Source organism: Hyperolius riggenbachi, chromosome 10 (assembly GCF_040937935.1).
Source record: "Hyperolius riggenbachi isolate aHypRig1 chromosome 10, aHypRig1.pri, whole genome shotgun sequence".
Lineage (NCBI taxonomy): Eukaryota > Metazoa > Chordata > Amphibia > Anura > Hyperoliidae > Hyperolius > Hyperolius riggenbachi.
This window is the reverse complement of record NC_090655.1, coordinates 264,162,609-264,177,269: the sequence shown is the minus strand read 5'-3', so window position 1 is coordinate 264,177,269 and position 14,661 is coordinate 264,162,609. Positions and strand designations below refer to the sequence as shown.

At 42.0% G+C, this 14,661-nt stretch overlaps 1 protein-coding gene across 1 annotated transcript; it reads right to left on the bottom strand.

Moving 5' to 3' along the window:
• Nucleotides 1-2,757: 2,757 nt before the first annotated feature.
• LOC137535420 (oocyte zinc finger protein XlCOF22-like) lies at nucleotides 2,758-14,230 on the bottom strand. The gene is made up of 3 exons (XM_068257255.1): nucleotides 14,166-14,230; nucleotides 12,305-12,923; nucleotides 2,758-4,695 (listed from the first exon to the last, which is right to left on the bottom strand). The coding sequence occupies exons 2-3, from the start codon at nucleotides 12,879-12,881 to the stop codon at nucleotides 3,830-3,832; spliced, it is 1,443 nt and encodes a 480-aa protein (XP_068113356.1). The 5' UTR covers nucleotides 12,882-12,923; nucleotides 14,166-14,230; the 3' UTR covers nucleotides 2,758-3,829.
• Nucleotides 14,231-14,661: the final 431 nt, after the last annotated feature.

The window sequence follows — 14,661 nt, the reverse complement described above, 5'->3', positions numbered from 1 at the left end:
GGAGTGCCCAGAGGAAACCCACACAAACATGGGGAGAGCATACAAACTCCTTGCTGATGTTGACCTGGCTGGGTTCCGAACCGGGGACCCAGCGTTGCAAGGTAAGAGCACTAACCACTATGCCACCATGCTGCCCTCACTCCAGTTAGGAGTATCAGATCTGTAAGAACTCCACTTGTGTCATAAGACCTAATTAAAATGTTATTGCTGTAATTTTGATTAGAAAAGATGAAGATTTCTTACGTTAAGCCAAGCCAAGTAGTGTCATGTATGTACACACCTGCTCAGATAACGCGATAGTTTAAAATGTCACAAAATGTCAGAATGTACCAGTTAAAAATAAGGTTTTTGAATTTTGTGCGCCACCATAAAATCCCCTAAAAGACTCCAATCTAGAAATTCATTATAAAAGGCCTAACAGGCTGTATATCTTGTCCATTGAGCCTGAAACTCTACTGAGATCGATTGAGGCCTACCTGAAAGACTCTACCTTCCAATGTGATTCTAGAACCCAAGAGAGGTAATATGCATTATTCTTGGTTAATTTATTGACAATAGCTTATATAAACGCTAAAGACTTGTCATTTCAAACTTCAGCAGTTTTTAGATAACTTTTTTATATCATTTTTTATATACCAATCAGTAAGCAAGCATTACTATTTAAATGCAATTGCAAGCTTAGGAACAACTACCTCGCTTTGTTTGATCAAGATATATCTACTTAAAGTTCTTTATACAAAAATATATATACTGGAGGGATAGAAAAAACTTTATGACAAACAATTTTTTAAGAAAATGTTTATCTGCACACTGAAGGTACTCTGAAGGGCCTTGAGTATATTTAAGTTTGCTTTTAAGTATATCTGCTTATGAAAGTTTTTAAAGACATGTCTGGCAATTGCCTGAATAATGGTTGTCTAATATAGACATTGAGGCTCATATATGTTATATATGCTGTTCATGATGTCACAATGTTTTTCGTCTTAAAAGGAAAAATATATATATATATATGTATATTTTTGTACCTTTCTAATATATACAATATGAAATGCTCTGTATGTGAGTAGGTAATCAGAAATGTTGCCATGTTCTTAGCGCCCTGTTGTCTTTTTTTTCCCAAGGGACATTACACGACCTGATGAAGCGGTTTACACCGCGAAACGCGTTGTCCATTTAAGTGCCCCAATGAAGTAATTTTCTTTTATTTAATGAATGACTACTATTTAAGGTAAGATTTTGTCTTACCAGTTTGTACATGCATAATCATTTTATAGCTATACATAGAGATATATATCGACCCTTTAAAATAACTTCCAAGTACCCACCCGGGCGCCTCCTACCTCCGTTTATACAAAAATAGAACTCTATATACTACTGATAAGGATAAAGCTATATTTGTGTACACCATACATTGTACAATCTCGCGACAACAATTATCGATGGAGGATAAAATCTACAGAAGTCCATGTGGACATGGACTTGTTTCACTAAAAGAACTTTGACAATGTATATCAGATGATGAACAACAACTGGAGAGATGTATATCCCTGTATACTGTATATGCGTTACCTATTTTTTATATCAAAATAATTCTATAAAATTCAGCTGATGAATGTTGCATATTTTTTCCCAGAGGTAAACCTGTTAACCTATAAATATTCTGTGTATAGTGAGCTACGCATCCACTACTTGCAAATCTTGATTTTGACGACTTTTAGGCTGGCCCTTTAAGTAGTTAATAAACATTTAAGGCAGATATCGATAAGATATTTGACAATAAGGAGGTGCAAACAGAACAAACCAAACAGGACTGGCTGACAGCCAAGGAGGAAACTGATAAATGGGCAAAGGAATGGAAATGCTTCACTAAATCAGGTAGAGACCCCCCCCCCCTCCTCCACCCCAGCATGGACAAAATGTCTAGTAAAAGGTATAACCCCCCAAATGACCCAGGCTCAGAGGGGGTCTGTTGGGGGGAGGGGGGGCGGGATAAATTGTTTTGAGATTATTTTATCAGAGTGAACAGGGTAGCAGAGCTTCTAGAAACAAGTCCTTACAAGTCCTTTTTGAGTATATGTCAAATTAAAGGGAATCTGAAATGAAGATAAACATATGATATTATGATTTGTATGTGTAGAACTGCTAAGAAATAGAACATTAGTAGCAGAAATATGAGTTTCATATTGTTTCCAGTACAGGAAGAGTTAAGGAACTTCAGTTATCTATGCAAAAGAGCTCTGAGCCATCCAACCCAACTACAGTGCTGTTTTCTGAAGCACTTATCTCAACCTGTCTCTCACGGTTTCTTGTTTGTTTAACCTCCTTGCCGGTTATCCCGAGCTCAGCTCGGGGTAACCCACTGCGGAGGATTGCTCTGGCCCTGCTGGGCCGATTTGCATAATTTTTTTTTTTGTTACATGCAGCTAGCACTTTGCTAGCTGCCTGTAACATCCACTCGCCGACGCTCGCCGCCGATCCGCCCCCCTCCAGACAACCTTGCGCAGCCTGGCCAATCAGTGCCAGGCAGCGCTGAGGGGTGGATCGGGATTCCGTCTGACGTCATGACGTCCGTCCAATCGTCACCGTGGCGATGGGGGAAGCCCATACAGGAAATCCCGTTCAGAACCAGGTATTTGCGCCGGCGGGGATCGGAGGGGTGGGAGGGATAGCGAAGGGAGGGGGGAAGCATGTAGCTAGCACTAGACTAGCTACAGGCTGAAAAAAAAAAAGAAACTGCAAAAAAAAAAAAAACCTCCCGCTGCTGTGCGCAGCAAATAATTAGAACGGCAGGAAGGTTAAGCAAGTGAAGTGTGGTCCTGTGTAGTTGAGGAGCAGAAATGCAGACATCAAACCAACTTCTTCAGGCGTTTTACAGAACTGGATCAGAACCGTACAATCAGTTCTGATCCAAATCTGTATAATGCGTGAAGAAGAAACTTAACGTTTGGAAAGTTTGCAATAAACCCATGTACAGTTAGTCATTAAAGGTATCACTGGAATCAACGTTTGTTGGTTTGATGTCTGCATTGTTTGTTTAAGTTTTACTACAGGAAAGTTCAAAGGGTCATTAGCTCTGCTCCATTTTATAGTTTAACCATTTCTGCCACAGGGACGTGAGCCGCACATAGACAGCGGCAGCTGCTACAGCCGCAGGGACATGGTAGTGACGTCCCTGCAGCTTTGGGACTGTGCGCACAATCGTGATGTTGCCGGCAACGGTTTGTTGGCTGCAGGGGCCCTGAGCCAATCCGTACATGTCTGCCGAGAATGAACACTGTTTTAGTTCAAAAACAGTGTTCATTCTTAAATAGAGCTGCCGCTCACTGATTTCCACCACTTACCGCCCCTGATCATTAGATGTATGAATGGGAACGAAGTTCCCATTCATTATTCTGCCCTCTAGGCTACCTTGATCACAGGCATCCATTGATGCCTGTCTCACTTCCCTAGTTACAATGTAGCAACACATTACTTCCTATAGCATACTTATTGTACGCTAATAGGAAGTACTCAGTGGGACATCTTGTGGCCAAATAGTAAAATTACACCTACTGACTTTGGGGAATAAAAAAATGTTTTAATATGTATGTCAGGAGGGCATATTATATTATATCATATTATTACCAAAAATACATTTTTCAAAGTATGGATCCATTGGCTGTCCATGTTTAAAATTGATGTGTGACTCCACGTTTTATTATGTGGGGATGGATAAATGGAAGAATCTAATATCCCCACATCTGCAGCTCACCGTAGGTAAATAACACAAATGTCTGATGAGCAGTAATTTACTCCCAAATCATTTCCCACACTCTGCACATGAATACAGCTACTCACCAGTGTGAGTACTCATATGTCTGACGAGATGGGCCCTACGCCCAAAACATTTCCCACAGTCAGAACATGAATAAGGCTTCTCACCAATGTGAGATCTCTCATGTTTGACAAGATAAGGCTTACACCCAAAACATTTCCCACATTCAGAACACGAATAGGGCTTCTCACCAGTGTGAGATCTCTCATGTCTCTCAAGATAAGACTTACATGTAAAACATTTCCCACAATCAGCACACGAATAGGGCTTTTCACCAGTGTGAGATCTCTCATGTCTGAGAAGATGTGATATCTGCACAAAACATTTCCCACACTCAGCACATGAAAAAGGCTTCTCACCAGTATGAGATCTCTCATGTGTGACAAGATAGGACTTACGCCCAAAACATTTCCCACACTCAGCACACGAATAGGGCTTCTCTCCAGTGTGAGATCTCTGATGTCTATCAAGCTGTGGTTTCCAAACAAAACATTTCCCGCACTCAGCACATTTATAGGGCTTCTCACCAGTGTGAGATCGCTCATGAGAGGCAAGGTTTGATTTCTGTCCAAAACATTTCCCACACTCAGCACATGAATAGGGCTTCTCACTAGTGTGAGTTCTCTCATGTCTGACAAGTACTGATTTCTGAGTAAAACATTTCCCACATGTAGAACAGGAATGAGACCCTCCAGCAGGGGGAGAGCTGTGCTGGGTATGAGACCCCTCAGGGTTAGACAGGTGAGAGGAGTCTGGGGGAATATTTGGGGTAACCAGGATCTCTGCAGGAGACTCTTGTCCAGTGACATCATCATCCTTTCTACAGTCTGTGGATACAGAGAGATGAGTCTCTGAAAGGTTCCTGATGCTGGGACTCCGCCCTGCAAATAGAGAAACATCACTTCCTGTTAGAGAATTCTGAGGGGAGGAACAATCATCATTAGGGATGGTCAGTGAGCTGCAGATAATTCAAAGTTGATGCAAAGTTGATGTAGATTGGAAATGCACCAAATGCTGCATAACTTTGCATATAATTAGCATACAATTTGCACCATCTCGGAGTTATTGGCATGTCACTGACCATTACTAGTTATCAGCTGTGGAGTCGGAGTAATTTTTGGGTCAGAGTCGGCAAAAACTGCACCGCCTCCTAATGAACTTAAACTGTAATTAAAAGAGAAAATATGATAAAATGTTCTATTTCTCAGATAATAGTCATCATAAATAACTTACATATCGGATTGTGACTGTATACTGTATATGATGTGTACACGGGAATATTTTATATATAATAAATAACATTTCTGCTGCAAGATAATGCTGCAAGAATAAAGCTTGATGTTTAGTTGTGTCACTAATAGGGATGGTCAGTGAGATGTAAATAATTCTGTGTTGATGCAGATTTATGCAAATTTTGTATGCAAATGTAAGCAACCCTTTTGCTCATGAAATCATTTAATTTGACATGTTGTTAAAATTGGGTTTGGTGACTACGAATTAAGTAAGGGCTGGTGCACACCAAGAGCGGTTCTGAGAGTTTTTTAAAACCTTTGGGGATAGAAAACCGCATGGCTAATGTATTTCAATGGGCTGGTGCACACCGGAGCGGCTCGTTTTTCCCCCAAACTCGGGTCCTGCAGCATTTTTGAGATTTCTGAGGCATTTCTGCCTCAATGTAAAGTATAGGAAAGTGGAAAACCTCTCTGAAAAACGCCAGATCAGAGCGGTTTTCCAGGCGTTTTTGTTAAAGAAGCTGTTCAGATACAGCTTTACTGTAACAAAATATAAAATCTGCTACACAAAAAGGCTCCAAAAAACGCTAGGCATGTTTAAAAAATCTCTCTAAACATGCCTAGAATCGCTCTGAAAAACAGCTTCAAAAATCGCTAGCATTTGTGGATCCGCTAGCGGTTTTTGGTGTGCACCAGCCCTTACACAGTAGTACAATACTCTACATATGCACTCCATGCAGAGGTGTAGTGAATCCACTGAGAATGTTGTGCACATTGAATGCATAGGTGTTTCCTATCACCCATAAACCTGGTTCTGATTGTGCATGAAGAATGTGTAATAGAGAAAGAATCCCCTCATTCTCCTGCAGAGTACCTGCACATCACTCTTACATGTACCCACAGTTACATTGCCTAGGGCCTGATCCATGTTCAGATGTGTAATAGAGGAAGAATCGCCTCGTTCCCCTGCAGAGTACCTGCACATCACTCTTATATGTACCCACAGTCACATTGCCTAGGGCCTGATAGATGTTCTTTGTTCCGGTCTGTACCTTCTACAAGTACTCTTACCAAGGACTAGTTTTGATTTCTATTTAACAGCTACCCTACAGCTATAAGTTTAGTTAAAAAGCATCTCTGGTGTACATAAAAAAAACCACAGAGGTACACTGAAGCTGGTCATACACTTACAGATTTCCACCCAATGTTCCAAAATGATTCATTCCTTTCTGAAAAGAATCTATTCAGAAGGAATCAATTCCTTCCATACAGTGCACATCAATTTCCAATAGATCCCAGCAGGGAATCTAGTGAAAATTGATTGAACTGCAGAGTTGCACTATTTCGATGCAGTGCAAAGCTATAGGCCATTAATTTGTCAATGCTCTTGTCCAAATTGTTTTAAATCTTCCATCTTGTCTGATCGATACTTTCTAGCAATTTTTAGCCAGAATTGATCAAAAGTCTATCAATCTAACATTTTGGGGAATGGATTCCCAGCAGGTGAGTTGAATCTGCAAGGAATCGAATTAGAAAATAGATGCGTATCTGGCCACTTTAATATTAAAAAGTTAGAGTGTCCTAACACATTGTCTGTTTGATAAGATTCACTGTACCCCGTATCAGCTGGGTTCTGCAGCATAAATCTGCCCCCTTGCAGAAAATGGCCCTGGCCTTCTCTATATCAGCTGTAGAAAAGACAGAGGCCTTTTTCTGCAAGGTGGTAGGGCTACTCGCTGGAATCAAGAAAATGGGGCTCTGGTGACTCTTATTATACAAACAGTATGCTGGGGTAATAACGTTGACAATGACAGGCTGGTATGGCTGACAGGGTAGAGTGTCAGCTTCCTGGCCAGGAGCTTTTTGTTCCTAAAACCAGATGCCATCTTAATATACCTATAAAATTCCTAAGCATTGGCGGTGATGATGTCTTTTATGTTACATACATTCAAATCAACAAGATTGTAATATGCATATTAGAGGAGTCTGAAAAAGCTTACCACAAGAAAATGTATGCATGCATCAAACACCAAGTGTAACCCTGACAAATCTGGCTTTGCAAATTTGGCGTAATTGGCTTAGATTTGGCGTGCAAAAGCATATGTGCATGACCAATGCCTCATGATAAGCAAATTTGCAAACTTGGTGCTTGATGCACACATACATTTTCTTGTGGTAAGCATTTTCATAGTTGTTTCCTTTGGAGGCAGGTGGTAGATGGCTTGTTCTAGGTGGTGTGAGCCCTAGGGTGAGCTGTCTGCGCCTGTCCTCCCTCCCCTCACCCCCTGGAGTGTTGCGTGTAAGCCAGCCCTAAGCTCCAAAGCTTAGGGTGACCCATGCTTCACTCCTTTCCCATGTGGTGCTCCCAAATTGTGCTCATGTAGCAGAAAAGACACAATGGACGTTAAGGTAAGTGCCTGTTTTTAATATTGGGAGGTGGGTGCGGATGGCCCTCCCCGGCGCTGGCCACGCTTGGGGGGGGGTGCCTGCGCCCCCCCAGCAGCCTTCCCCTCCGGGGTGCTGCTGTGGTTCCCAAGCAGTGAGAGGGCTTGGGCCCCGCGGCCCCCCCCCCCGGTTTTATGGGGGCCCCCAAGCCTCTTTGTGGCGCTCCTGGATAGTGCTAATGTAGCATGAACTAATTCCCGCAGGGCAACTGCTTTGCGGTATTGGTTTTTGACCCTGCATAATTTGTCATGCAAAAGCAAATGCATATTTGCATAAGCAATGCCTCATGATAAGCCAATCAGGCCAAATTTGCAAAGCCAGATTTGTCAGGGTTAAACTTGGTGTTTGCATGCATGAATTTTCTTGTGGTAAGCATTAGAGGAGTCTGAGTCGGTGGAATCCTAAACTGCGGAGTCGGAGGATTTTTGGACCGACTCCACAGCCCTCCTGATAGAGAATTGCAGAAAGTTGCGCTCATTACAGGCGGCCAATCACATGACTATAACTGACTTGCATGCAAATTTTATGAAGCTTGGAATTCAGCCAATCAAATGCATTCCCTGACAAATGTGATTAGCTGCATATAATTTGCATACAAGTCAGAGTTATTTGTATCTCATTGACCATCCCTATACCTAAAGCATTTGCCATCCATTGGAAATCAGTAAATTGTAGAGCATGATGAGGCAACAGACCTACAGTTAGAAAAATAAGTATTTGATCTCCTGCTGAATTTTCTTGTTTGCCCTCTAACCAAGAAATGACCAGTATAATTGTTAATGTATGTTCATTGTACAGTACGTATGAGAGACAAAATAACAAGAAAACTCAAAAACTCATCGTCACAAAGCCAGAGCTTTATGCGCATTATATATAATATTATACGAGAAATAAGTATTTGAACCCCGATCAAAAGATGACCAAACCCTTGCTGCCCATCATAGAGGTCAGACGTTTAATGCAGTTGGCCACCAGGTTTGCACACATCTCAGGAGGGATTTTTGCCCTCTCCTCTTTACAGATCTTCTCCAAGTCAGTATGGTTTTGAGGCTGATGTTTAGAAACTGCACGGTGTTTAGAAACTGGGCAGCACGGTGGCGTAGTGGTTAGCTCCCTCGCCTTGCAGCGCTGGGTCCCTGGTTTGAATCCTAGCCAGGGCACTATCTGCAAAGAGTTTGTATGTTCTCCCCGTGCCTGCGTTGGTTTCCTCCGGGCACTCCGGTTTCCTCCCACATTCCAAAAACATACGGATAAGTTAAATGGCTCCCCCTAAAAATTGGCCCTAGACGACAGTACTTACACTACATAATATAGACATATGGCAATGGTAGGGATTAGATTGTGAGCTCCTTTGAGGGACAGTTAGTGACTATATATATATATATATATATATATATATATATATATATATATATATATATACTGTACAGCGCTGCGTAATATGTCGGCGCTATATAAATACTAAATAATAATAATAAATAATAATAATAATAATAACCTTCAGCTCCCTCCACAGATTTTCTATTGGATTAAAGGATACCACAACTGACATGTGGCATAATGAGATAGACATGGGTATGTACAGTGCCTAGCACACAAATAACTATGCTGTGTTCCTTTTTTTCTTTCTCTGCCTGAAAGAGTTAAATATCAGGTATGTAAGTGGCTGACTCAGACAGGAAGTGACAAGATTGTAAGCCTTTGGCAGGGCCCTCTCCTCTTGTGTACCATACATGACGGTGTGCACTTTACCCAGAATTATGGAACTTGTATTTTTACCACTACCATTCCAGCATATGATCTGGCATTGTATTACTATCTGCATTGTGTTGTGTATCTTATTGCTTATTACCTGTATTGTTGTATCTATTGTCTATTACCTGTATTGTTCTGTCACCCCTGTTATCATTGTCTGTAATCCTATTTATTGTACAGCGCTGAGTAATATGTTAGCGCTATATAAATTCAATAAATAAATAATAATAATAATACAGTGTGACCCTCACTGATAAGAAGTTCCCCTTTTCATCTCTTTCTTGCTCTCAGAAGCCATTTTCTGCTAGGAAAGTGTTTTATAGTTGGAATTTCTTCCAGCGAGAATCACACTGTAGTCACTTCCTGTCTGAGTCAGGACTCAGTCAGCCACTTACATACCTCATATTTAACTCTTTCAGACAGAGAAAGAAAAAACGGAACACAGCCTAGTTATTTGTGTGCTAGGCACTGTACATACCCATGTCTATCTCATTATGCCACATGTCACTTCGGGTATCCTTTGAGGCCTGGAGACTGGCTAAGTTACTTCAGGACCTTCATGTGCTTCTTTTTGAGACACTCCTTTGTTTCCCTGGCTATGTGTTTGAGGTCATTGTCATGGAGGACTACCCATCCACAACCCATTGTCAGTGTCCTGGCTGAGGGGAGGAGGAGCTCACCACAGATGTAAAGAAGTATATGAAAAACACCACCAAGCATAATGTGTCACCTCCAGGTTTGATGGTTGGTATGGTGTTGGGGTCATAAGCAGCGTTCCTCCTCCTCCTCCAAACAGTTGAGATGATTCCAAAGAGCTCAATGTCGGTCTCATCTGACCACAACCCTTTCACCCAGTTCTCTGGATCATTCAGACGTACATTGGCAAACTCTAGACAGGACTGTACATTTGCTGCCCTAAGCAGGAGGACCTTGTGGGCTTTGCAAGATTTGAGTCTTTCATGGCATAGTGTCTGTTTTCTTCAGGGTACAAAAATCATCTGACTCCGACTCCTCAGTTTATAAAACCACAGACTCCGACTCCAGGAAATTGCTCCAACCTCATCTCCAACGCCCTGGTTTTCCTGCTAATTATGGTACCAGTTGCCCTGAGATCATTGACAAGTTCCCCCTTGTAGTTCTGGGCGGCTTCATCACTAATCTCATCATCATTGCAACTGCACAAGGTGAGATCCTGCATGGAGCTCCAGACTGAGGGAGAATGACAGTAATTATGTGTTTTTTCCATTAGTGAATTATCATATGAACTGTTGTCACCTTTTCACAAAGCTGCTTAGCGATAGTCTTGTAGCCCAGTCCAGCCTTGTGCAGGACAACGATCTTATCCCTGACATCCTTGGACAGCTCTCTGGTCTTGCCCATGGTGGATAGTTTGGAATCTGATTGACTGATTCTGTGGACAGGTGTATGTTATACAGATCATGTAACAAGCTGGGATTAGGAGCACTGCCTTAGGGATTAAACCCACTAGCAGCCTTTTCTAAGTAATGGTGATTTGAAAAGCACTTGCTAAAGCAATGCTCTGGGAGATTTTTATAAAATCACATCACTCATGTGGGATCACACCCATAGCATTACATTATCAAGAGCTTTTCAAATCACAAGCACTTAGTAATGTACTGCTAGTGGGTTCCAGGCCTAACAGAGGCTGCTCCTAATCTCAGCTCATTACCTGCATACCGTGAAGACACCTGGGAGCTTGAAATCTTGTCGGTTGATAGGAAATCAAATAATTACCATATATACACACGGATAACCTCCCCCGCAAAGGCTCTGACCACACACACACACACTTTTGAAATTAAAATAATACAGGCGTTGAAGCATGCCGGGTAGTGTATAAGCCTGTAGCTGTCATGTGATCACAGTGAGCCTGGATCTCTGTCATGTGACCTCCATGAGCTTGGACCTCTGTCATTTGACCGAAGTCAGCCTGGAGCTCTGTCATGTGACCACACTGAGACTAGATCTCTGTCATGTGACTGCAGTGTGACATGACATGTGACTGAAGTGGCTGGAGGAAACCCACACAGACATAGGGAGAACATACAAACTCTAACCAGATAGTCCCCTGGCTGGGATTCAAATCAGCGACTTAGCAGTGCAAGGCGAGAGTGATAACCGCTACGCCACCATGCTGCAGTATGCCTGTAATGAGGTATAAACACACTATGTACACAGGGAATGTGAGAAGTAATAAGGGTGTGATGTGTGTAATGTGACTGCACAGTGTACCTGTAATGAGGTATAAACACACTATGTACACAGGGAATGTGAGAAGTAATAGGGGTGTGATGTGTGTAATGTGACTGCACAGTGTGCCTGTACTGAGGTATAAACACACTATGTACACAGGGAATGTGAGAAGTAATTGGGGTGTGATGTGTGTAATGTGACTGCACAGTGTGCCTGTAATAAGGTATAAACACACTATGTACACAGGGAATGTGAGAGGTAATAGGGGTGTGATGTGTAATGTGACTGCACAGTGTGCCTGTAATGAGGTATACACACACTATGTACACAGGGAATGAGAGAAGTAATAGGGGTGTGGTGTGTGTAATGTGACTGCACATTGTGCCTGTAATGAGGTATAAATGCAATTTAGTGATTCTTGGAAAGTCCTTGCCTGATCAGCATTGTATTTCTGTAGTGAAATGTAGACAAAGACAAGACAAATAACATTTATATTGCGCTTTTCTACTGGCGGACTCAAAGCGCCAGAGCTGCAGCCACTAGGGCACGCTCTATTGGAAGTAGCAGTGTTAGGGAGACTTGCCAAAGATCTCCTACTGAATAGGTGTTGGCTTACTGAACAGCAGGTGCTCTTCCCCTCTCCACAGAACAGAACATACTCTATCAACCATCAGGGTGTCTGTACAATAATTGTTAGTGAGCTATCACAAAATACAATCAAGAATGATGGTTTTAGATGACAAAAACTAATGAGTACTTCACATAACCCCTAATATGAACAGTGTGTGAGCAGTGACACAGTCATAACAACTAAGATATTCAATATTTAATGTTGGTTACTCACCTGTTCTGCTCTCTGTGAGATGGTCCTCATCTATAGTTATCCTCATTATGTCACCCTTCTCTGCAGACTGCTGATCACTCCTCACATATGTCTCTTCTTCTTCTTCCTCTTTAATTGTCTTTATTATGTAATCCTCCTCCATAGACTGCTGATCACCCCTCACATATGTCTCTTCTTCTTCCTCCTCTTTAATTGTCCCCATCATGTCACCCTCTTTTGAAGACTGTTGATCACTTCTCACATACGTCTCTTCTTCTTCTTTACTTGTCCCCATCATGTCACCCTCCTCCACAGACTGCTGATCACTCTTCACATATGTCTCTTCTTCTTCCTCTTTTATTGTCCCCATCATTTCACCCTCCTCCATAGACTGTTGATCACTCCTCACATACGTCTCTTCTTCTTCCTCTTTTATTGTCCTCATCATGTCACCCTTCTCCGTAGAATGCTGATCACTCCTCACATACGTCTCTTCTTCTTCCTCTTTCATTGTCCTCATCATGTCACCCTTCTCCGTAGAATGCTGATCACTCCTCACATACGTCTCTTCTTCTTCCTCTTTTATTGTCCCCATCATGTCACCCTCCTCCGTAGAATGCTGACATACGTTGTCTCAGTTCTGAAGAAAAGGATAACAAATTGTAGCTGTAAGATATCAGCAGTAATAAAACAGAGCACAGAAGAAAACATAATTTGCTAGGGGTTGAAATTATCCCATAAGCTAAGATACTTCCATAAATCAAATGAACAATTTCTGATAGTTTGTGGTGTTTATAGTTATGAAGGTGACCATACATTTGTTAATATTTTCTGTCGATTCCAGGCAGATCCAATCACTCTGATCTCCAGACATGTAATACAGATTGCTCTTACCCTCTCCACTGTGTTGTAATCAGACATCATAAGCTCACTAGCCTGTGTGTGAATCTAAGGAATGTCTTCAGAAGGCAGGATGAAAAGGATAGTCTACAAGTTTTTTTCACCCTGTGTGACTGCTTTGCCTGTAACTTTGTACATGAAGTCATCAGAACATTGCTGCAGACTGAGACAGATGTTTTTTCCGAACCCTTGGGAACAGGCATGGTGTACACATCTCAAAGTTTGTATAATCCCTTATCTGTGTAGTGGGCACAAGCAGTCATTAGAACAACAGTACAGAGAGCAGATAGTTTGTTTTTTTAAGGACCCTTCATTTTTACAGGACCTGCCTCCTCTAGAAAGTGCTGCTCTGAAATATTTGCCTCAGGTGGTGTCATGGTAGATTCGGCAGTGGGGATATAGAAGCTGATATATTACTTTACTTTTAAACAATGCAAATTACCTGGCTGTCCTGCTGATCCTTAGCCTCTAATACTTCTAGCCATAGACCCTGAACAAGCAGGATATATGGCTACACTGCAGGGTAATACAGTATAATCTCATTATAGTAAACTCCAAGGGACCAGGAAAAGTGGTTCACTATATCAGAAGTTTACTATATCAGAATCCTAGAAATGGCCCAGCGTGCCCTGGTACATTCTCTGCTGCTGATGGGTTTCACAATGACATACTACCACATGTTTACGATAACAGAAGTTTTATTATATCCGGACTTACTAAACCAGGCATTGCTTCCATAGACTTATAATTCAGATTCTTCGGGACCAGGACAGGTAATTTACTATACCCGAGTTTATTATAATGAGATAATACTGTACAGCATTGCTAGGGTCAGAAGGGCCCTATACAGGGGGAAATAGCAGCACTGGAGGGACATGGCTTTACAGTATAGGGATAGTGACAGGTGTACTATGACCTCCTCTCTAACATAGTATGTTGTCCACCCCAATCTCTGCTCTGCCCAATATATAACAACAATTACCTCTTCCAGCAACATCTCCTCTCCACCTTCTGCCAATGTTTGCGTCACACCATTTCCTGTCTTTGGTTTCTGTACTTACTGTCTGTGCGTTCCACCTGGGAGAGGGGAGTTCGCCATCTTGTGGTGAATATGCTAACTGCAGCCTCTCTTTGTGGAATCACCTGCACTCATTTTACTATTTAGTATTTTAGTATTTTAGGACAGCAAATGGGTACATTGAGTGCCAGAGTATCCACCAATAATATTCACAATACTATAATTTCCAATCCCTTATCAGGTGAAGCAATTGCAATAAAGTCACCATACAGTATACAGGCAATAAATAGCAGACACGGCAGCCACCAACGCCGCACATTAGTGTATCGGACCCCTGTCCTTCGTTGGACGGACAAAGGACAGGCACGGTGGCCACCAACGCCATGCAGTTGCCTGTCCGGGTATAACAACCCAATAGTACAAAAGGCAGTATATGTGCTAAAGTATCAAACAAGGAGAC

Bases quoted from the DNA above. Each gene is read 5' to 3' on its own strand.
- LOC137535420 (XM_068257255.1), bottom strand. From the start codon at position 12,881: ATGATGGGGACAATAAAAGAGGAAGAAGAAGAGACGTATGTGAGGAGT. The intron at 4,696-12,304 runs GTGAGTAACCAA...CTCTATTTGCAG, and splicing joins TCTCACAGAGAGCAGAACAG to GGCGGAGTCCCAGCATCAGG.